Raw genomic sequence first — 22,099 nt, 5'->3', positions numbered from 1 at the left:
AAAAAAAAATAACAAAAAACCATTAGGAAAATGGCAGAGAAATGCTTCAACTTTTTGTATTAGTCATGTAGCTACTCTTGTTCCCACCTAATGCTAGGCATTCTTAAGGCCTATCCTCCAAGAGCTTTTGTATAAAGGGGATAAACTATGGGCACTGTCCAGGTGTTGCCCCCTCCAAGAGTTCCGAGTTTTGGGGAAGCACAAGGTGAGGGGAGTAAGGGGGAATGAAGCTGCTGAGGTTAGTCCATCAGATTCACTGGCGCCACTGAACCCCTCATCTTTAAAACTACTGGAAATAAATGAAGGATTTTAAACTGAGTCAATTACGTGATCATATTCATCCCTTAGAAATATCATTCAGAAATCACAAAGGAAGACTAGTGAGAGAAGACTGATGGTTGAGAAATCAATTTTTAATATTTGCATCCTTTTGAAGAAGTGCTATTTCAATAGAAGATATTCTCTGTTCTCTAATTATAGTATGTAAAACGAATATAAGGTTTTTTTCTTTCAACCTTTGACACCCTTTGCCCATTTCTCCCACCCCCAGACTCTAGCAACCACCACTCTGTTCTGAGGCTGTGAGCTTGGTTTGGGGTTGGGTTTGTTTTGGGTTTTATTTTTTATTTTTTTTATTTTTTGGTTTTTGGGGTTTTTTTCCTGATTGCATATCTAAGGGATCATATAGCATTTGTCTCCCTCTGTCTGACTTATTCACATGGTGTAGTACCCTTGAGCTCCATCCACATTGTAGCCCATGGCAGGATTTCATTCTTTTTATGGCTGGATAATATTCCATTTATATATACACAATTTCTTTATCCATTTGTCTATCAATAGACAGTTTGTTTCCATATCTTGGCTATTGTAAATACTGCTGCAATAAACATTGGGGTACACATCTTTTTTAGTTGTTTTCATTTTTCTTTGAATAAATACCTAGAAGGGGAATTTCTGCATCTATTTTTATCTTGAGGAACTTCCATACTCTTTTCCATGGCGGTTGCTACAGTTTGCATTCCCAACAGCGCAGGAGGGTTGCCCTTCCTCCACACCCTCACCAACACTTGTTATTTCTTGTCTTTTTGGTTCTACCCATTATGGCAGGTGTGCGGTAGTATCTGATTTTAGTTTTGATTTGCATTTTCCTGATGATGGGTGGTGTTGATCATCTTTTCCTGTACCTGTTGTCCATCTGTAGGTCTTTTTTGGAAAGATGTCTATTCAGATCCTCTAAGAGGATCTGAATATTTAATGAGATCGTTCAGTGGTTTTTTTGTTTGTTTGTTTTTTGCTTTTGAGTTGGAATTCTTTTTATTTTGGATATTACCCCTTTATCAGATATATGATTTGCAAATACCTTCTCCCATTCAGGAGGTTGCTTTCCCATTTCATTGATGCTTTCCTTTGCTGTGTAGAAGCAAAGCAACATTTGTTAGATTCAAAAAATCTTCACCAAGACCAATGTCAATGAGCTTACCACCTGTGTTTTCTTCTAAGAGTTTTATGGGTTCAGGACTTACATTCAGGTCTTTATCCATTTTGAGTTCATTCTCGTGTATGGTGTAAGAAAGTGGTCTAGTTTCATTCTTCTGCATGTGGTTGTCCAGTTTTCCCAACACCACTTACTGAAGACACAGTTTAAGCAGGAAAATCGCCAAAAAAGCACAAAAATGCAAAACACGGAGTCCTAAGTAGACTATAAAAGGATACTTGCTCATGGTGTAACTGAAACAACAAGGCAGGGCATTACCTTGTTCCACCTCACTGGGAATAGGCATGATGGCCAACTGCACCACACAGGCACCCCATTTTTTAAAAATTTTCATTGAAACTCAATTTAATTAACATATCATGTATTACTAATTTTAGGGGTAGGATTTAGTGATCCATCAGTTGCATAAAAGACCCAGTGCTCATTATATCAAGTGCCCTCCTTAATGCCCATCACCCAGTTACCCCATCCCCCTCTTAGCTCCCCTCCAGCAACCCTCAGTTTGTTTCCTAGAGTTAACAGTCTCTTGTGATTTGCCTCTCTCTGTTTTTGTCTTATTTTTCCTTCCCTTCCACTATGTTCCTCTGTTTTGTTTCTTAAATTCCACATGAGTGAAATCATGTGGTATTTGTCTTTCTCTGAATGACTTATTTCACTTAACATAATACCCTCTAGTTCCATCCACATCATAGCAAATGGCAAGGTTTCATTCTTTTTGATGGCTGAGTAAGGCAACCTCTTTGACCTCGGCTGCAGCAACTTCTTGCTAGACATGTCTGCAAAGACAAGGGAAACAAAAGCAAAAATGAGCTATTGGGACTTTATCAGGATAAAAAGCTTTTGCACAGCAAACAATCAACACAACTAAAAGGCAACCTACAGAATGGGAGAAGATATTCACAAATGACGTATCAGATAAAGGGTTAGTACCCAAAATCTATGAAGAACTTACCAAACTCAACACCCAAAATACAAAAAATCCAGACAAGAAATGGGCAGAAGACATGAACAGACATTTCTGCAAAGACGACATCCAGATGGCTAACAGACACATGAAAAAGTGCTCAACCTCACTCAGCATCAGGGAAATACAAATCAAATCCACAATGAGATACCACCTCACACTAGGCAGAATGGCTAAAATTAGCAAGTCAGGAAATAACAGATGCTGGCGAGGATGAGGAGAAAGGGGAACCCCCCTATACTGTTGGTGGGAATGCAAGCTGGTGCAACCACTCTGGAAAAATGCATGGAGGTTCCTCAAAAAGTTGAAAATAGAGCTACCCTATGACCCAGAAATTACACTACTAGGTCTTTATCCAAAGGATACAAACATAGTGATTGGAAGGGGCACATGCACACCAGTGTTTATAGCAGCAATGTCCACAAGAGCTAAACTATGGAAAGAACCTAGATGTCCTCGACAGATGAATGGATAAAGAAGATGGGTTATGCCCATTTCATTGATGAAGGCACCAAGACACAGGGAAATTTTACAATGTAATTAAGGTCAACCAAGTAGAAAGAGATTGAGCCTCATTAAATTCCAGATTTTTCTGATTCTATAGCTTCTATGCCAATGCTTCTCAATCTACCTGGTGGGGAAAGGCCAGTGGGTGATAACAGAAAAACAAAATGGGAAAAAAATTATAAAATACCATATGTGCTTAGATGTCATGCCAATATCAGAATTTTCAAACACTTGCAGCATTTGTACTTGTCTCACACAGCCTGGTAGAAACACTTCTGTCTAGACCGGACTCTAGAATAGCTCTGCATTATCCCCCAAAAAGAGTTGGGTATTCCTGACTTTCTAGGTGGTCTGGGGACTGGCGTTGAGGCTCCATGAGAAAAGTTCATAATCTCTTTCACCCGCAGGGAACTTGATAATTTCACAAATCAACTTTCCATTGATTTGACCCCTTAAAGTTCTGGGAGGTGGAGGTTCGTTTTCTAACCCCCTCCTCCACCCCCACCTTGTCTTCAGATAAGAAAACCTACTTTTCCCTATGGCCAGGACACCCCTTCCCTGGGGTCCTCACTAGGCTGACTCCTCATCAGCCTTGGGGTCTCTACTCATCATCACTTCCTCAGAATGGCCCTTCCTGACCACCTCATCTCGATAGCACCTCTGACCCTTCTGCTCATCATGCCGTTTCACTCCATCACCATCGAAAATTGTCTCTTTGTCTGTTTACCAGTTTTTCTCTTCCCTTTTTATAAGACCAAGTCCAGAAGGGCACAAACCTCTCAGTTCATCGGCTTTCTCCCCAGTACCTGGCAGAGTCAGGCTCCCTGAAGGATTTGTTGAATGAATGCAGTAAGAGCACAGAACCACAGAGTGGTAAAAGATAGCTTACCTCGGGTCAAAATCAAGTACATGCAGGAGCTGGAAATCAAATCCAGTCAGCGATTCCCCAGATAATGTTTATGTGTCTCCTTCTCTGAGTCAGGCATCAAGCTGGGCCCTAGGGGGCTGGTGGTGGGAGAGAGAGGTCAGCTCCCATCCTGCTGGGGGCTTACAGATCCAGTGCCAAACCTAGGGGCTCCTCTCTGCCTTTCTGGCTCTTTCTGGTCTCTTCCATTTGTATGTAATCTTCTGCCTACGATGAACAGTTTCTCACAAACAACTGTGTTATCTTGTAAGTAGGGATTATTATTACAACTCTTTCTAGGGTTGCCAGTTAAAACACAGTTCTATTTGAATTGCAAATGAACAATGAGCAATTCTTCAGGATCTGTGTGTCCCATGCAATACCCAGGACATATTTATATTGAGAAATTATTCGTCGCTATCTGAAACTTAAATTTAACTAGATGCTCTGAGTTTTTTCTTTCTTTTTTTCTTTTTAGTCTGGTAATGCTACACATTTATAGACAAGGAGACTGGGGCTCAGTGAGAGCACGCTGACTTAAAAAGTTTGTCCCTGGGGCACACCACCAGTAGGAGAGTCACCACCAGCCTGTCCGAAATTGGCTGACTCCTCATTCTCTCTCAAAGACCCTGTGCTTCTGTGGCCAAGCCAGCTCCTGCTGTCCAAATCTACGTACTCTGAAGATCAGCTTGAAGTTGAAATACCTCCTTCACCTCCAGTAAAAAAAGCAGTTTTCATGTCTATATTTTATTATTTTTAGTGAATCTTTTCTGATTATAGAAACATACCTGTAATACATTCACACGATGGAATACTACACCTCAGTGAAAAAGAATGGGTTTCTGCTACACACAACCACCCAATCAGTGAGTTTGGGGGTATTTATACATATCGACTTAAACAAATGATATTGAACAGGAGTCCAGATAGGGAGGAGATCCTGTCTAACTCCATAAAAATGAAGTCCCAAAATAGGCAAAACCAACCTGTGGGGACAGAATAATGATTCCTGGGGGGGATCGAGGGTGAATAAGAAGAGACATGAGGGGACTTTTTGGGCTTTTGGTAATGCAGATCTTAATCTTAGTGAAGGTTACACACATGTATAAATATATGAATCCAAACTATTTGGTTGAGATTTGCACACTTTCCCATTTGTATGTTAGGTGTCCATGAAAAACTTAAAAACTAATAATAATACATGCTCACTGTTAAAAATGAATTAAGCATGGACAAATCTAAAAGAAAAAAAGAAGTCTGTATGTACCACTGGGAGACTGCACAAGCAACATCTTAAAGTGTATCCGTCCAGATATTTTCCCAGAAGCATTAAATTTTGACGAGCATTTCTTACAAAAGGATTTCAGGATCTACTACCAATCACCAGAGATGCTAATTTATTTAGGAGTCTAAATTTCTGGACAAGTCTTTCACTTACCCAGAAAGCCCTGACACAACTAGATTTAATTTGAACATTTTTAAAAGAGCATGGAACAATTAACATCAAATAAATGGAATTAAAATCAAATTGAACACAGTCTTTCAATGATATGACTTAGAATTTGATTTTAAGTACAGTAATGAATATAAAATGAAAGCGTGAAGGCAGAAAAGAGCTCAGGGGGCCTCCTGGGACCCAGAGTGCCACCTGCCGGTCATGGTCTGCAATGACATCCCACCATCCTCAGGTGAAAGCATGGTCTCCCTATTTATAAGCCCCAAATTTTATTCCCCCTTTTCTTGTATAATTTGTACCTGTCCCAAGAGTTTCCCAGAAATCTTTGCTTCCCTGATGTATTTCACATCTCCTAAAACAGAGGAGTAAGTTAATAAATATTTGTTAAAGAATAAATGAAAGGATGGATGAATGGACGGATGGACAGACAAAATAGACGGGCGTTCTTGAGCGTCATTGTGAAACAAGGGAGCAACCTCTGCCTTACCCATTCTCTTTGTTTTTCTTTTTAATAAAAATGAAGATCTGATATCCCAAAATACAGTAAAATGATTAGTAGCCAAACTAATACACATCTTCACATAGTTACCTTTTAGTGATGAGAGCACCTGCATTCCACTCTCTTAGCGTATTTCCATCTGCATATTAGGGATTTGGAGACGGTCATCCTTCATTACTGCAACTTTGCGCTCTTTGACCAACATTTCCCCCATTCTCCAGCACCCGTGAACCATGGTTCTCCAGCGTGGCTTCTATACGTTTGACTTCTTTAGATTCCATATTTAAGCGAGAGCATGTGGGGTTTTTCGTTCTTTTTCTTCATGGGCTTTTTTGGGAAAGAAGATAACCACTGGGTGAGACCAGATGAATGTGAAGGATTATTATGACACCCAAAGCAGGGGGTGGAGGAGTCAAATGGTGACCAGGGTAAGCGGCGAGGCTGTAGAAACAGGCACCGTGTAAATAACAGGAAACAAATATATGTGAAAAGTCTTGAGCCCGAACTTAATAGGCATCTGACAGATGTCACCTCTTTCCCTTTTCCTCTTCCTCCTTTGCAGGCTGGCTCACAAATCCTTTCTGCAAGGACCCACTGAACTAAGGATGGAGATTTGTCCTCTCCTGGGCTCACTCACAGGTGAGGTGATGTTCGAGGTCTGTCTGGTACCAGTTCTGAAACAGGCCAGGGTCCCCACGCCTGCAGGTGTGAGCTGGCCTGTCAAAGCCCTCCTGAATTAGGAAATGTGGTTCCTATGACATTGCTGTCGGGCCATCTGATAGCGAGGTGCCCATGAGTGTGTCCACTGTTGACAGCCCCTGACAAGCACCACACTGGTCCTGCTTTTAGATGCCGCACAGTGGGTCTCTGGCCTGCAGCGGAAAGAGTGTGGACAAGGTGTCAGAAGGCTGGGCTCTGCCACTCGCTAGCTAAGTGACCGTGAGCACATTGGGTTGCCTTTGCCAGGATATAAGGATATAAGCCTCATCAGGACAGTGTAATGAGATGATGCCTGGGAAAACACTATGTAGAAGGGTGTGGCTGTTAATAAAACCCCAAATGAACATTTTACCCCAGATGTGACCTGAGTGAGCTCAGAAACTACGGGAACCGTCGCCTGCTTTGGTCCGGATCCAGCTTCCCTTTATGGAATTGCTTCCGTTTTAGCAGTTACATCACCATCTTAATCACGTGGAGCTTCTGGCCCACCAAGACCTGCTGGCTTCTTAAAATCTGGGTTGTGCCCCCATAGACCACCCTTCATTGGGGCAACCGAACTTTCCGAAACTAAATGGGAGACTTTGTGCTCCATTTGCACTGGGTAACCTTGATCTTGCTGCTCTGGACCATCTATACAGGCTGTTAAAATGTTTTTCATAGAACTTTGGCAATTCCATACGTTCTGTCTCCCTGCCATCTTGATGATAGCCGCACATTTCAACAGTGTACAATCCGGGCATTCGTTCATTCAATATACATTCACTGAGCACCCACTGTTGCCTAGACACTGTGGCAGGAGCTGGCAGACACAAGGGGTCTATCTAACAAAGGGTGGCAGGCACCAGGGTAGTAATCGCAGTGCTTGTGGCCGCTGGGGGCTCAGAGAGTGGGGCATTCCCAGGGCTACCAGTAGCAGGGGGAAGGTTTCCCAGTTCAGAAGATGGGGCAGTGGTCAGTGGCCGTTCTCCTTTCTTTCTTTCTTTTTTTTTTTTTTCTTTTAAGATTTTACTTATTTATTTGAGAAAGAGGGCATGAGCAGAGGGGGAGAGATAGAGGGAGAGAGAGAAGCAGACTCCCTGCAGAGCAAGGAGCCGAATGCAAGACTCGATCCCAGTACCCTGGGATAACGACTTGAGCCCAAGGCAGACACCCACCTGGTGGAGCCACCCAGGCACCCTTTCCTCTTCTTTCTGAGCACACCCCTGGACTCTGCTTTCCAGCCCTGATAGTTCTTGGTGCTCCCACAGGAATGACCAGATCTTTCTTCCTGGGCAGGTGAGGACAGGCAGTCCACTGTGATGCATCCCTCATGATTTCCTCTACCTTCCCAGCAAAGAAACTGCAGGTAGCAATGGCCTCCTCTTAGCTTTCTAACCTCCCCACCCCAACCCCCCGCCAGTGCACACGCTCATTCTGCAAATATTGGCAGATTGCCCCCTTTGGACCAGAACCGTGTTGGGTTCCGTGGCGTTCTCTTAAATCCTCTCTGAGTTCAGAATCTCCACGATGGGGAGCAGGGTGACCCTTCTCCACAGGGAGAACCGTTTCCCTAGCCCTTTCATCCCAGCCAGGATGAAGATCTGAGTCTCTGCATCCCTACCCCCCTGGCTTAGCGCTCCCAGGCAGTGTGTAAAGGTGCCAAGGGAGGGAGGTGTGAGGTGTCACTGCACACCTTATGCTCTTGGTCCCTTCCTTAGCAGACTGCTGTGATGAGAAAAACCTGAACTCTGAGTAAGGCGACATAGACTTGTATCCCACCCCTGCCACCAATCGATGCTGTGACTTTAGGTACAGCCCATAGAGCCAGCTTCGTAGACCAGACCTTTGGGTCCCCATTCATCTCGAGTATTTTGATTCTTTCTATGCTAATCCCTAATTCCTGGCTGGATCTTTCACTCTCTTCTTGTCTAGCTTTATAGAGGAATAAAAAAAAGTCTTACAAAAAAGAGGCAGAAGGAAGGGAAAAGAGGTTAGCCAGCCTTCCTTACAACGGAACCCGTGCTGGCAATAAGCAGTCCAGGGGTGAAAAACAATCGCAAAAGGCTATAACCTCAGAATATCCCCAGTCTTCCTTGCCAGAAACTTGATTTTTTTTAGGCCTGGCCTCATCTTGGCCAGACTCATGTTCCATGCAAATTGTCAAGACGGCTCAAATTATTCATGGAATTTCTCCGCTGGAATGGTTTGGGGGGGGCTCTCCTTTGCAGATGCATTCCTCCTTCCCTGCCTTCAAGCCTTCCTAGGACTGAGCTAGCTGGACAGGAATCCCTTCACTTTCTCGGGTCTTGTTTCCTCAACTGTAAGCCAGGAAGCTGGTTCCTCCCAGCTCTCGAAGGTCTTGGTGCTGATGACAGGTGCCTCAGCCGGCGTTTTCACACACAGTTCCCCACCAGCAGCAAACCGCGGAGACGCACACATACATATGCAGAAAGGATGCCATCCGCCGATTAAATGCAAAAGGAATTATGCGATTAGCAAAGGACGTGGATCACACACGTGAGTCTAACTGCAGCACCTGTGAACGTTCCCTAAATTAGATAAATATGGGCTTCCAGTCACTCCGGTACACAGACTGAATGGTAAAGTTGAGCCAAGTATAGAAGTTGATTATGAGATAGGAGTGATAAACACGGGATGTGCACGAGGCCAATCAAGATTATTAGCCATTAGTAATCATCTCACGCCTAAGGTGGCGTGTTCTAGGAGGCCCGGGCCCTAGAGTTGACAACTGTGTAATGAAGTTGCCATGTGTCCCAAAACACGAAACACATTCCTTCATTTTTACATTGCACCTGTCACCTGGGGAACTCCAGCACCTGGGACTGGTGACACTGGCTCGTCGACTGGCCCGGTGCACGTTGCTGAAGTGGGCAAGACGTCATGTACTGACCTAGAAAAGGAAGCCTGGGTCCTACCATTCTCAGACTCTCCTGAACCTGTCACCCACAATAAATCTTTAAGTCTGTGAGGTAGCTCCTGCATCAGGACCATCCACGGAGAGTGACACGGTGAGAATCTAGGTTCTGGAGACAAACTCTGTGAATTTGAATCCTGTTCTATCATTAATTCTTTGACAAATCAGTTGAATTCATTGGGCCCTGGTTTCCTCATCTCTGTCACGGGGACAATAGTATCACCTATCTTCTGGGGTACATGCAAGGAGTAAAGGAATCATTATCTGTAAAAGTACTCAGAACACTGTCTGAGTGGCTTATTTCTTCCCATTTAGTTTCCCCTCTTCATTAATTCATTTATTCAGCCAAGTAAGGGCCCACCATGTACAACGCACCACGCTCATGACCATGTCTATAGCAGGGAACGCACGCACGCATGCACGCACGCGTCCCACCATTACACTGGGATTAAAGAGGAAGTGTTACATATTTACAGAATGCTCCAGGGTGCGTTATTCCTTCAAGGCAACCGGAGAAGTCTTCATTGAAGACAGGCCAGGACGAGATTTTAGCAGAGGGGAAACGGAGTAGAAAAATGTGCAACAGGGACGCCTGGGTGGCTCAGTGGGTTAAGCCTCTGCCTTCGGCTCAGGTAATGATCCACAGGGTCCTGGGATCAAGCCCCGCTTCGGGCTCCTTGCTCAGCAGGGAGCCTGCTTCTCCCTCTGCCTGCTCTGCCTTTTCTGCCTACAGTTCTCCATACTTCTGCTATCTCTCTGACAAATAAATAAATAAATAAAATCTTAAAAAAAAAAAATATGTGTAACATTCTAGGCAGAAGGTGCAAAGATGCTTAGTCAGAAGATCCAAGGCAGGGGCACCTGGGTGGCACAGTCAATAGGGCCTCCAACTCTCGGTTTCAGCTCAGGTCATGATCTCAGGGTGGTAGGATGGAGCCTTGCCTCAGCTCCACACACAGTGTGGAGTCTGCTTGGGATTTCCCTCTGCCTCTACGCCTCTTGCTCTTGCTGTCTGGGTGGGAGGGATGGGGTGGCTGAGTGATAGACATTGGGGAGGATGTGTGTTGTGGTGAACGCTGCGTATTGTGTAAGACTGATGACTCACAGACCTCTATCCCTGAAACAAATAATACATTATATGTTAATTTAAAGAAAAAAAGGAAAGCATGTTTATGGAGAGGATAAATGACAAATAGGTATTATATTATAAAAACCAAAGTTTTTAAAAAAACTGTGAATATGAATAGAAAAAACATTGAAAGAAAATGTGTCGTGACATTCATAGGTGATATTTTATATCTGTATCAATATATCTATATTTGTGTTTTTATATAAAATACATAAATAAATCTTTAAAAAAAGATAACACTAAAAAAAGAAATATCCAAGGCAACAAACATCAAGTTATTGCCGGAAGTGATGGGTGAAGTTGGAAATCCGCTTTGTGGTCATTTGTGGCTGGGGGTGGGAAGTAGAGGGGTGGGTCTCAATTTCAAGCCCTGAGTATTAATTTTATCCTGTAAGTCACAGAAATCCCTGGAACATTTCAAATGACACACTTTAGGACAAAGAGGGGTTAAAGGAAGAGGACTGTGGCAGGTGAGCAAAAAGGATGGACAAGGAAAAGACTAGTAACAATGTGAGCTACGATGCTACTGCAACAGTCCAAGCATGCTGTAATGGGGGTGAGAATGAAAAGAAAGGCAAGGGACATTGGGAAAGACAAATGACAGGACTCCGTGACTTATGAGCTCACTCAGTGAGGATATACAGAGCAAGGATAAAGAGGAGGAGGAGATGACGTTATGGTTTTGAATGTGAGTAGCATGGACAGAATAGGAAGCTTGCTGGTCAGCAAGATTCTGATTCCCAGTTGCACAGAGCAGAAGTTCAGAACATGGGCTTAAGAGCAGAACAGTTAAGGATACCTGCTATGCTATCTGCTAGCTGCGTTATTCCAGCCAGTTTTAACCTCCCAGAGCTTTTCTCATTTGCAAAATAGGGATTAAAACAACATACTTCTCACGGACGTGAAGATTAAGAAAGAGAATAATGTGATGAAAACGTCAAGCACCTGCAAAGTACCCGCCCGAAGAGAGCACAAAGTCAATGCCAAACGGAAGAATGCCAGGGCCCCCAGAGGATACAAAAGTATTTAATGATACCCTGCACTCGTATACTACTGCACAAATATTCATGTTTCGATGATTTGGAAGCTCTTTCCAGATCTGGCAGAACCACCAATATCACAACGTACTGTCAACGTACTGTCGGTTAAAGCCCCGAAAGCACCAGTTGGCACATGCTTGGGTCAGGTTAAAAACAAACCAGCTCACTGCACGGCTTTGGAGCCACAGGGAGACAGAGGAAGGAGCAGAGGGGAAGAATCCTTGCTAATGGAACTGGACCATGAATTTGGGTAAATTCCTCCCATATTCTCATCAAGGACCCTATCGTTTTCCTTCTCACGCCTCTCGGGCAACACCAGCTTCCACAAACCTTTCCTGATTTCCTGTGACAGACGTAGTGGTGAAGATCCCAGGGGCTGCTGACCAGTCAGCTGTGGTGTGTGAACTTCAAAGGCCCTATTGACACAGCTGCAGGCCCCTGGGCCAGGGGCCAGCGGGGGCGGGGGCAGGCCTGTCTGAAATGCTTGAGCCATACCTCAAGAGCAGCAAAACAGCAAAGGGACCCATAAACTATCCCCAGTTCTCAGAGGGAGCTCTGTTATTTAGGCAACAAAAAGTCACTGTGCCAAAGCAACCTGGTTCTGTCAAACGGCCCCCTGGAGTTTGGAAATTACAGGCCTAAATCTAGATCTAATCCATTTTCTCTCACTGCAGAGCTCTGCTCACAGCTAATGTCTTATTACAAGCAAAACTGCCCTTCAGCCAAAGCTGTGAAGTTTTCAAAAGTACCGGGACCCTCTGTTTAAAAATAAAACAAAAAGAGAGCAAGCCGTGAAGCAGTCTGTTGGTCTGCCTGTCATATCTCAAAGCCTGTGCCTCTTCCAGTCTCCAAGGGGGACTCAGCGTCAGCATTGAATCATACTATGTTGGAAGATTCAAGGAAGCAAGTCTGCCACCACCACCACCACCCCACACCTGCAAATCACAAGGGAGATGCCTGCAGCCCAGGAATTGTGTGGCATGTCTACGATCACACAGCACGTGACAGTTCCTATGGTGGAAATCCATAAGTTAGCAAGATACTGGATCCTATTAAAAAGACGATTTCCTTATAATCAAATAAAAATTAATGTTTTCAAACATTTTTTTATTTTACATTTGTTGACTCCGTTGGTCCCACACCATCAATGAAGTCTTTATGTCACTGGCATTTCCAGCCCCTTTCACAGAAAAGGAATCTGAGGTTCAGAGAGGTACATGGCTTGCCCTAGGTCACAGAGCTGGCAGGTACCACAGCCAGGCTTAGAACCAGAGTCCCCAGGTTCTAAGCCAGTCAGCCAGTATTAACCAAATCCAGTTTTATGCCCCAAGCCATGCTTAGAGATAACCATGGGAGAAGAGATACAGACAGCAGAGAACAGGAGAGGACATATGTACTAATAGAGCGAAAAACTAGACAAGAAACCTTAAATTATGATGCACTTATTAATTCTACTAAGAGATAAGAGTATGTTATCTTAGAAAATTTTTTCTTGTTCAATGTATTTTTCTCAAGCATTCTATAAATTAAGTCCAAAAAAGAGCTAAGGCAGACCGCGGGTTCCAAAGACCTGCCCCCACAGCTAAGCACTGAGCACAGCTGCCCTGTAGCAGGGGGTGGAGGGAGGCAGCTGAAGGGGACAGAGGATACAGACCCAGGCAGTCAGGAGGTATGATTTCCTACCCCAACGGTCTGCCTCCTGGGAATCTCTTTCCCCAGAGCGATTACAACCAGAAAAAATAAAAACAAAAATGAATATTGATTTGCCTGGGTTATAACAATGTATAGTAAATAGTACCTACCCAAATGTGTAAATGTCATGCTCAGTCCTTTGTGTCCATTATTCCATCTCACCCCCACGGCAACCCTTCAAGCTGGGTATTTCAGTGAGGAGGAGAATGTAGGGCTCAGAGAGGTTAAGTAACTTACCTATGGTCACACAGATATCATGATGAGGTGACTTTGAACCAAGGCCTATTTCTCTACACAGGCCTGACTTGTATCCACATCCTATCCTTGTTCCAAGAAGATAACAGACTAGAAGACGACTCTCCTTCTCCCTTCTCCAAACCCTGAGTTTCCCTCAGAGGCGACCATCTAGGATATGACACAGACAGGACATTTTCACAATGACATCAAGATAACGAATACCTAAAAATTTTGGTTAACCAGTATCTTTCCCTTTTCCTTAAAAAAAAAGATCATTTTGCATTATTCAAACCAATTTAAAAATAATTCTCATTTCAGAGATTGAGTTAGGAATGAAGCTTAGCGCTATTTAAAAAGCACATGTAAAACTATCCATTTTGTGGGCGGATCCTAAAGCAATTACTGCAACTGATTTCCGCACTGAAAAACACTGTGTGTTTTTATTGAGCATTTGCAGTTAAAGCTGAGAAGGGAGCTATCTCTTTCTTTTCAGAAGATCCTAAGTATTTTGTCAGCAAAATGAATTACGTATGTCTTAAATAATCTCTGTACTGTATGATAAAGCTACACAGTGGGATCTACCACAGTAGAATAGTGGTAGTGGAATTCTACCACAGTATCATGGGCTACATAAGGTCAGACCAGATCCTGGAAACCAGGAGCTTACGGGGAAATCACAAGTGACAAGGAGGCAGAAGACACCTGCTGGGGAAGAAATGGGATGCTGGAGGGCTCGGTGACTACTTGTAACCCTGTTGGGGGTGCCCCCGACCCCGGCCTGCCTTGGCTCATCAGGAACCTTCTGTCTTCCGGGCTCCCTGCTCCCGAACACAACAGCGAGCCAGCCAAGGTTTAACTGACTTACTGAAGCGAACCTCAGTGATCATTCCAGGAGAAAGCAGGCCTCCTCCTGGGATTCTGCAGCAGCAGTTAGACAGGATCAGAAAAGCAAGCAACTTCTTCAAATGAAGGCCATGTCCCTGGAAAAGAGAAAGAGAGAAAGAAGAGTGGTAAGTGAAATGCGGGCCTTGCTGCTGTGATCTGAGGGGAGCTACTGTGCCCCGTGGCTGGTGCCAGCGCTCCCTGGGCTCAGAGGAAGTGACCCATACATGTGGCTGAAAGGAAGAAAAAAAAGAATGTGCGTTCTTAGGGAAGAAAGATGCCTACCTAAAACTAACTAAATAAGTACAATAGAAGAAGAACATAGAAAAAAGTCATGTTTGCTAAATTGAGGAGTAGCAGAGAGGTCTCATATATAGGAGAAAAATAAAATAGTAACAACAACAATGTGTAGTAGTAGTAGCTAACACTTTGTGCCAGACACTGTCCTACTGCATGACTGTAAATTCCAAAAGGGCAAGGACCTTGCCTCTTTTGCTCACCTGTACACACAAAGCACCTCATTTGGGGCTTGAGAGTATAGTAGGCATTCAGGATACTGTGCTTTAGTAAATGAATAGAGCAAACAGAGTTATGAGTATGGGAGGGGGGTAGAAATACTATTTAGCTAAAGTAAAAAAAAAAAAATTTTTTTTTTAATTTTATTTATTTATTTGACAGAGATCACAAGTAGGCAGAGAGGCAGGTGGGGCAGGGGGGTGAAGGGAGCAGGCTCCCCGCTGAGCAGAGAGCCCGATGCAGGGCTCCATTCCAGGACCCTGAGATCATGACCTGAGCCGAAGGCAGAGGCTTTAACCCACTGAGCCACCCAGGTGCCCCTAAAGTAAAAAAAATGTTAAAGCGTGATAATTATGAGTTCATTTTTTCCAACACTAAGAACCAACTAGGTGTCAGGCATTGAACTTGGCCCTGATGATAAAGAGGTTAAAGGTAAGGTATCTTCTGGGCTTGGTGAGATGGCACTCAAAACTAGGGCCTTATTCAATGAACCAACATTTATCAAGCCCCTGCTCTGGGCCAGGCACCCAGCTGGGCACCTGGGGGAGAGAGAGATAAGGAAGTCCCCTTCACTGCCCTCCAGGAACTCACAGAGGTAGAGGAGGAGTGTCTGTAACAGGGATAGATGTACAGGGCTGCGATCAAGACAGGACTTGAGAAATCTGCCCTCTGAAGGGGATCAGAACAGTTACCCTTGATTACCAGACTTCAAACAAAGGGTAATAATTGCTGATCAGGGAGGTTATGGGATTCCTCCACTGACTGGGACTTTTTCATGTAATAAATTCCTGCCCCCAACTCCCAGGAATCTGTATATATACTTTGTTTTGGTGCATATATATATATATATATATATATATATATATATATATATATATATTTTAATGTTCTAGAACCTGGAGGAAAGGGGGTTTTTCCAATCTACAAATAAGCACTGAGACTACATGATCCTTAGCTCTATGTCAACTTTAAGATCAGGTGATACAGTAATAGAATGAGGACAGAACAACTCAGACTTGAATTCTATAAAAGGGTATTTGGTGTTCAGTTATCCCCAAAGCATTTAAAAAATTTAGATGCCGTAACTGCTCGATACATGGCAGCAACTGTTGCTGCTGCAGCTGAGTCCAGGGCTACAAATATCCATCCAGGGCTCATTGAGTGAGGTTTCCCAAAGGAAGTCAAGGAGAGCTGAAGGGGACTTCTTACCCAGCCGCCTACCACTGCCAGCAGGCTCTGACCAAATCTAGCTCCACAGTGGGCACAAGCCAGCTCCAGGCTGTCCCACCTCCTGCATCCCTTCCACTCACCTGCCTTAAACCCTGCCCAGATCCAACCCAGCACAATTCATTTGGGGGCAGAGTAAATAACTAGTTAAAAGAACCTAGGAGGACTGAGATCTGGTAGTGAGCAGCTGTGACCTAAGCCAGCACATGGGGACTTGTGACGATTTAAGCTCTAGACAGCTGTTTTGCGGTGGCTATGCCAACTCATTTTGCCGAAAAAGCCCAATGCTGCATTGCCCCACCTGGTCGAACTTGGGAGGTGGAGGAGCAAGACAAAAAAAAGGTCTAAGAGCCCAAGAGATAGAGCACCTCCCTTTCTAGCCCTGGGCCCGCCTGGTTGGGGGCGGGGAGCTGCTCTTTTCACACCCCTCCCCCCAACACCCCCTGGGAGGCTCTGGTGATGATGAAAAAACAGGTCTAACTTCAGTGAGACACAGATTATACAACATGGTGAACCTGAAAAAAAATGAATGAATGAATATTCCCTTGGATTTTATAACTAGTAAATGGGAAACATGTTGGATGGGAAAGTAACAAAAAAGGTTTCAAACCTGTCCCCTCCTCCTTCCTTTTGAGCTATGCAGTAAACATTAAAGTTTTCAGTGGTCTTATAGCTTCCCTTTATATTTGTGCCGAATTTCACATCAACATGAGACAGCGCCGAGTGGAAATGCCTTAGCTTGCTTTTATTAGGTTTACATAAACGACCTGTTACAACTTTTAAAGTAGTTCATTTCACTCTTAGTAGAGCTACTTTTTTTCTTTTCTTTTTTTTTTTTAGTAGAGCTACTTTTCATCAGTGACTTGGATTTTTATTTTACATGCTTCAATAAGATATGACAATTGTCATTCAAACAAGAATTACTATATCCCACTTTTCCTACTGTTTGCTTATGCTGGGATACCAGGAGGGGTGGAAGCTTACAGACCTGAAGAACATAGCTTTCAGTGGAAAGCCCTTAGGAGTAAACAGATTGGCTTCCAATCTGAGCCCTGCCACTTAGGGACTGTTCTGTTAAAATGCTCTTCTTCACTTTCGTGACACCTGGTGAACACCTTTGCTGAGTATTAATGAGATGCCCTCTGTGCAGGGTCACCAGAGGTGGCTGCTCCTTGTACTGTTTGCCTTACAGGTCCTTGGCACTCAGACACCTGGGGCATCAGTGGCCATATAGAGATGCGAACTCGTGAGTCAACTCCTCTGAACACAGGAGAGCGGGAGCACTCCTATAAGCGCTGGGGATGGGGAGTGGAGAGAGGGGGCAATAATCTGAAACAGATAGTGGCAAAAGCAGAAACACCATCGGCCCCCTTCTGCTGATGCATGTGTAAGCACACCTTTATCCAGAAAAGAAGAACCTCAAGAAGAACCAGTTGTTTAGTGCTGTCGGTGGTGACTTCTGCCCAATGACCTTCGCTTTAGTTTAAATCTGAGACTTTCTGCACAGAACCCCGAAAGGCGGGCTTTCAGGTGGAAGTGCCCTCCTGAGCAACACCTGCCTGAAGTAAATGCGGCCCGTGCCCCCCCCCCCTACGCTGGCGGCAAGGGGAGGACAGGGGCACCACAGCCCCTGCGCACCCCAGGATCGCAATCCACTGTTCACAACGCGGGCCCCCGGCCCTACGGTCGGTCGCTGCAGCACTGCGGCCCCAGCCTCTGGATGACAACATCCCCGCCTTTAAACAGCGTTCTCGGGACTATGGGAATGTCCCGCGCTGCAAGTCAGCCCTGGTGATTCACTGACACATGCGTGAGCCTAGGAGATCATGGACAAGGGCCTTGCCGGAACTTAGAGACGCGAGAATACAAAAGAGAGGGAAGAACTCACACCAAACCGTCGGGAGATGGGCGCCCTGATCTAGGCGCGGTTGGGCAATACACGCTGTACCGCAACTCCCGCGCAGGTCCCCAGAAACGGGGAAACGCTTTAAGGCAGAGAACCGCGGGGCGAGCCAACACCGGCGCACACAATCCAGGCACAGGCAAGGCAGCTCTGCCGCCCTGGGCCTCGGTTTCCCTGTCTACAAAACGAGAGCTTTGGACTAGAGCGTCTCCCAATCCTGCTATTAATCTAGAACTCTACAATATTCCATACTGAAGCTGTCCGAGGCTCGGAAACCGGAAAAAAGAGGGGAAAGTGAGGGAACACGACAAGAGAGGGGAAAGGGAGGAGCGGGTGGGAGATCACGAGAGGGAAGACGACAGTCGCCCGGAAAACGCTTGGCGGGTTTTCAACCTTCCTACACCTCCTCCCACACCTGAGTTCTCACGTCTCGGCCGAGGCCCCACGCCCGTCGAGTTTGGGCACCAGTTAGCCAGGCTTCTCCCTCTGCACACCAGTTCCTAGAAGCCACGGGGCAGGTGGTGGGCAGCACAATGATGCACGCCAGAAATGCAAGGGGGAATGGTCCCGGCTGGGGTCCGGAGGGCAGGTGAGCGGATCCAGAGCTGGGCAGGGAGTGGGACCGCCAGCCTGGGAATCGCAGAGCGCCCGCATCTCAGCCCCCATGCTCCGGGAGGGCCAAACTTCATTCCCCAACTTTAACAAGGGGAGGGGGGGTGTTCGGGGGGAAAAAAAGGAAAAAAAAAAAGTTGCTGAACTTTTCCCCCAACTCTGTCGTGGAGGCGGGACCGGAGGGCGGTCCCTACACTCTGATTCGCCGCCGCCTCCTGTCTGGAGGCTCCGATTGGCGCGCGGGGTCCGGGGCCGGGAAGAGCGGGCGTGGGGGAGGGGAGCGGCCCTCCTAGTCCGCGGGATCGGCTCGCGCCGGGAGCGGGTTAATTTCAAATCGGGGGCTTGGCTGCTCCTGGACGGTCACGCTCCCTCTGCCCGCCCGCCGGCCCGCCAGTCCCGGTCCCGGCGTTTCCCTCCGCGGCACCCACCTCGGCGCGGCGTGAGGACCGACTGACGGCCCGACACGCGGGCTCCCGGACCTGAGCGGGGAAGGGGCGCTGAAGAGTCCCCGCTCAGCCCCCGCCGGCTCCAACCGTGAGGTGAACTGACAGGTCAGCGGGACGCAGAGGGATGCGGCGCCCGGCCCGCCCGGCACCGGGAGAGGGCTCGGGAGGGCAGCGGCGGAGACGGCCGTTTCCCGCCTCTCGCTCCGCCGGGGGCCGTAGAGGGAGGAGCTGAGCTCCCGCGCAGAGGGGAGGGGGCGAGCGAGGGGGAGGGGCGGGGATACCGCGGTTCCGGGCGCGGGTTTGCCCGCGCTCAAGCCCCGCGCAGCTAAGGGGCGGTGCCGGCCACGGTCCGACTTTCCGCGCCAAATTTTTAAATCGAAGGCGGAAGGTCCGGACCCGCCCCTGGAGCCGCCAACCAATCGCAGGCCCGCACCCAGCTCCCTGATTGGTTAGGAATCGTTGCCCTGGGAACCGCGGAGATGCTGTCCGGGAACCGCGGGGCTGGTGGCGCGCGGACAGGGCCCTGGGGGAGGGGTAGTAAGCCGGGCGGAGGGGGAAGTGCGCCGGGCGCGGAGCGGGTGGCGGCAGGGGTACGCTACCTGGTTGCTATACTGAACAAATGCAGACTCTTCGGTAAGATCCAACATCGTGGCGTGAACTGGCCACACGAACTCAGAGTACACAGAGCTCTGCATCTATAAGAATGCCTTAAAAGAAGAAAAAGTCTTAATCATAAGGCGCTCTTTAAATACCCAGAGTACTTTTGGAGCTTAAGGACTGAATTTGGGAGTTTCCTATCAAGCTATTTCCCGAGACTTTCCTGCTGACCCCGTGCACGTGTGTATCAGGGGAAAAATACAGGCATCTAGATGCAGACTTTTGTCGAGATGCTTGGGGTCGTGTCTGCTCTGCCGGAACCAGGGCTGGGGCGCTGAGTCCCGAGCCCTGACCTGTGAACAGGTGGGTGCTTGTGCTTACGACGGTCCTTTTGGTGGGGTCCGGAGAATGGCGCGCCTTCTCTCAAGGTGGGAGCGGACTGTCACTGGAAGTTCTGTGGTTTGTTTAAGTCTCCTGACAGCAGATCGGTTTGCTGAAGGAATTTATTGGCATTTGATGAAGTTCTCTGTCCAGTAGGGCTATCTCTGGTCGAGAATAAAATGTAAATGTAATTTGTCATTTTTCGTTAGTCTTTGTTTAAGTGGCCTGTGGTGTCCATGAGGGAATATTCAACGAATCTCCTGGTTTTATTTTTTTTTAACTTTTTCTATTTCCTTTTCTTTTTAAGGAAAATAAACTTTTTAATAGAATTGATTGGACTACTTAAACCATCAGGGTGTTGGGAGAAACTCCAGATTTTTCATTTTTAAAGAAACTCTAAATGTATGAAAAATTTACAGAATGGAGAATGAAAAGGTACCTTTTTAACTTTAGTATTCATCCTCTCAGTTTTAAATGCAATATCCTGATTTAACCCCATAATTTTCCATATCCAATATCTTATTAATGCCACCTCCCATTTTAGTTAGCTTCTGTAAAAACCTAGAAGGAAGGCAAATTTAATTTTTAAAGAGGTGAAGAGTTTGGCCAGAGGTAAAGTAATCTAAAGTTTTTGATGCTTTGATTTCAAATGGAAGTCTCAAAGAGATAAGCAGAGAGAAAGGTAATAATAAAATTTGAGAATAATAAAATTTGTTAGCTCCTTTATGATATTTCTAAGAATTCTTGAAGGATTAGAATTCTGAGAAGGTATTTGACATGATTTGAATTTAAGATGATTTTCTACCAAATCGGGAGCTTCTTAAACTTGGGGGCCACAACACTGGATTTGTGAGCTAGACATTTTGTAAAATAACCAAAGAATTGTCAGTAGGGGTGTCTTGACTGATGTCCAACAGTAGTTGGTTAAAAAATGAAAAATGCAAAGTTCCTCAAAGGTTTCGATATCAGTCAAGTAAGAGAACTGCTATCTTTTCTGATAATCTGAGGCAAAGGACAGCAGCCTTTAGAGAGATGGCAATCTTGGGTAGCCACCGTGGCATATACTTAAGAGGGTCCCCCTTGTATCCATCATACTGATTTCCATGTAAGAACACCATAGTTGGACTGAGGATGTTTGGGGTCAAGTCCTGTGCAACCTCTCTCAGCCGGGGTCTCATCTTCTGCAGAGGAGGACTACAAGATTTGGTAAAAATTACAAATAATAAATCCCAAGGAGTCAAAGACATGTTAAACAGTCCCATTAATCAAAGTCACCGAGGAATTAGTAAGTCTCTGTGTTCTTTCACTTTATGGCCATTCCAAGATCTTCTCTAAAATAGCTATAGGTGGTAAGAATGTGTGAAGTCCCCCAGTGGCTAGAAGTAGAGCAAACATAGTATCCATTCATATTTGTGCTGCTATTAACTTACCCTCATGTCTCAGTGGCAGTCCTGCCTCTGCCAGGAACTAGCTTTATGACTTTGAATAACTAATTTTCTTTTTCTGGGCCCCATTTTTCCTTCTATAAAGTGAAAGGGGTAGGGGCGCCTGGGTGGCTCAGTCAATTAGGCATCTGCCTCCGGCTCAGGTCATCATTTAGGGGTCCTGGGATAGAGCCCTGTATTGGGCTCCCTGCTCAGCGGGAAGCCTGCCTCTCCCTCTCCCTCAGCTCTTCACCCTGCTTGTGCTCTCTCCCTCTCTCTCTCAAATACATAAAATCTTAGAAAAAATAGTAAAGCAGCAGAGGTAAATATTGAAAGAGCAGACTTTCCTTTGCTCTTAGGCACTCTGGATTTTGCTTCCTACTACGTTTTGCCTCTAAGTATGACCGTAGGCTAGCTCTCACCCTTATCTTCTTGGCTTTCTGACTTCTACATCAATGGTGTTTTACTGAGCATTCAGTGCATGCTGCCATTGGGCCAGGTGGACACACACAGAGGAATGGGACGTGGTTTCTGCCATATAGGCTTTTACTTAC

The 22,099-nt window shown here is 45.8% G+C and overlaps 1 protein-coding gene and 1 long non-coding RNA gene across 8 annotated transcripts in view; one reads left to right on the top strand and one right to left on the bottom strand.

The window, feature by feature from the left end:
- Positions 1–615: 615 nt before the first annotated feature.
- LOC131810326 (uncharacterized) lies at positions 616–19,246 on the bottom strand. 5 transcript variants are annotated; one of them, XR_009345541.1, is made up of 6 exons: positions 19,126–19,246; positions 14,236–14,537; positions 13,558–13,725; positions 5,916–6,697; positions 3,856–4,098; positions 616–2,271 (listed from the first exon to the last, which is right to left on the bottom strand). It is a non-coding gene; the product is annotated as an uncharacterized LOC131810326 (long non-coding RNA). The 5 variants fall into 5 exon arrangements; XR_009345538.1 differs by having other exon boundaries at positions 3,856–3,971; XR_009345540.1 differs by having other exon boundaries at positions 3,856–3,971; positions 5,916–6,152.
- The window catches only part of E2F8 (E2F transcription factor 8), a 17,730-nt gene continuing 14,752 nt past the window's right edge, over positions 19,122–22,099 (top strand). Inside the window, exons 1-2 of one of the 3 annotated variants that reach the window (XM_059138095.1) lie at positions 19,122–19,248; positions 20,429–20,556. In XM_059138095.1, coding sequence (XP_058994078.1) covers positions 20,542–20,556 — 15 coding nt within the window. In that variant the 5' untranslated portion in view covers positions 19,122–19,248; positions 20,429–20,541. Of the gene's footprint in view, positions 19,249–19,509; positions 20,104–20,428; positions 20,557–22,099 lie in introns of those variants that run through there. The other 2 variants (XM_059138103.1, XM_059138113.1) reach the window with 2 other exon arrangements.

The sequence above is a fragment of the Mustela lutreola genome, chromosome 1 (assembly GCF_030435805.1).
Source record: "Mustela lutreola isolate mMusLut2 chromosome 1, mMusLut2.pri, whole genome shotgun sequence".
Classification (NCBI taxonomy): Eukaryota; Metazoa; Chordata; class Mammalia; order Carnivora; family Mustelidae; genus Mustela; species Mustela lutreola.
Note: the sequence above shows the minus strand (reverse complement) of the source record. Positions and strands in the feature narration are given on the sequence as shown.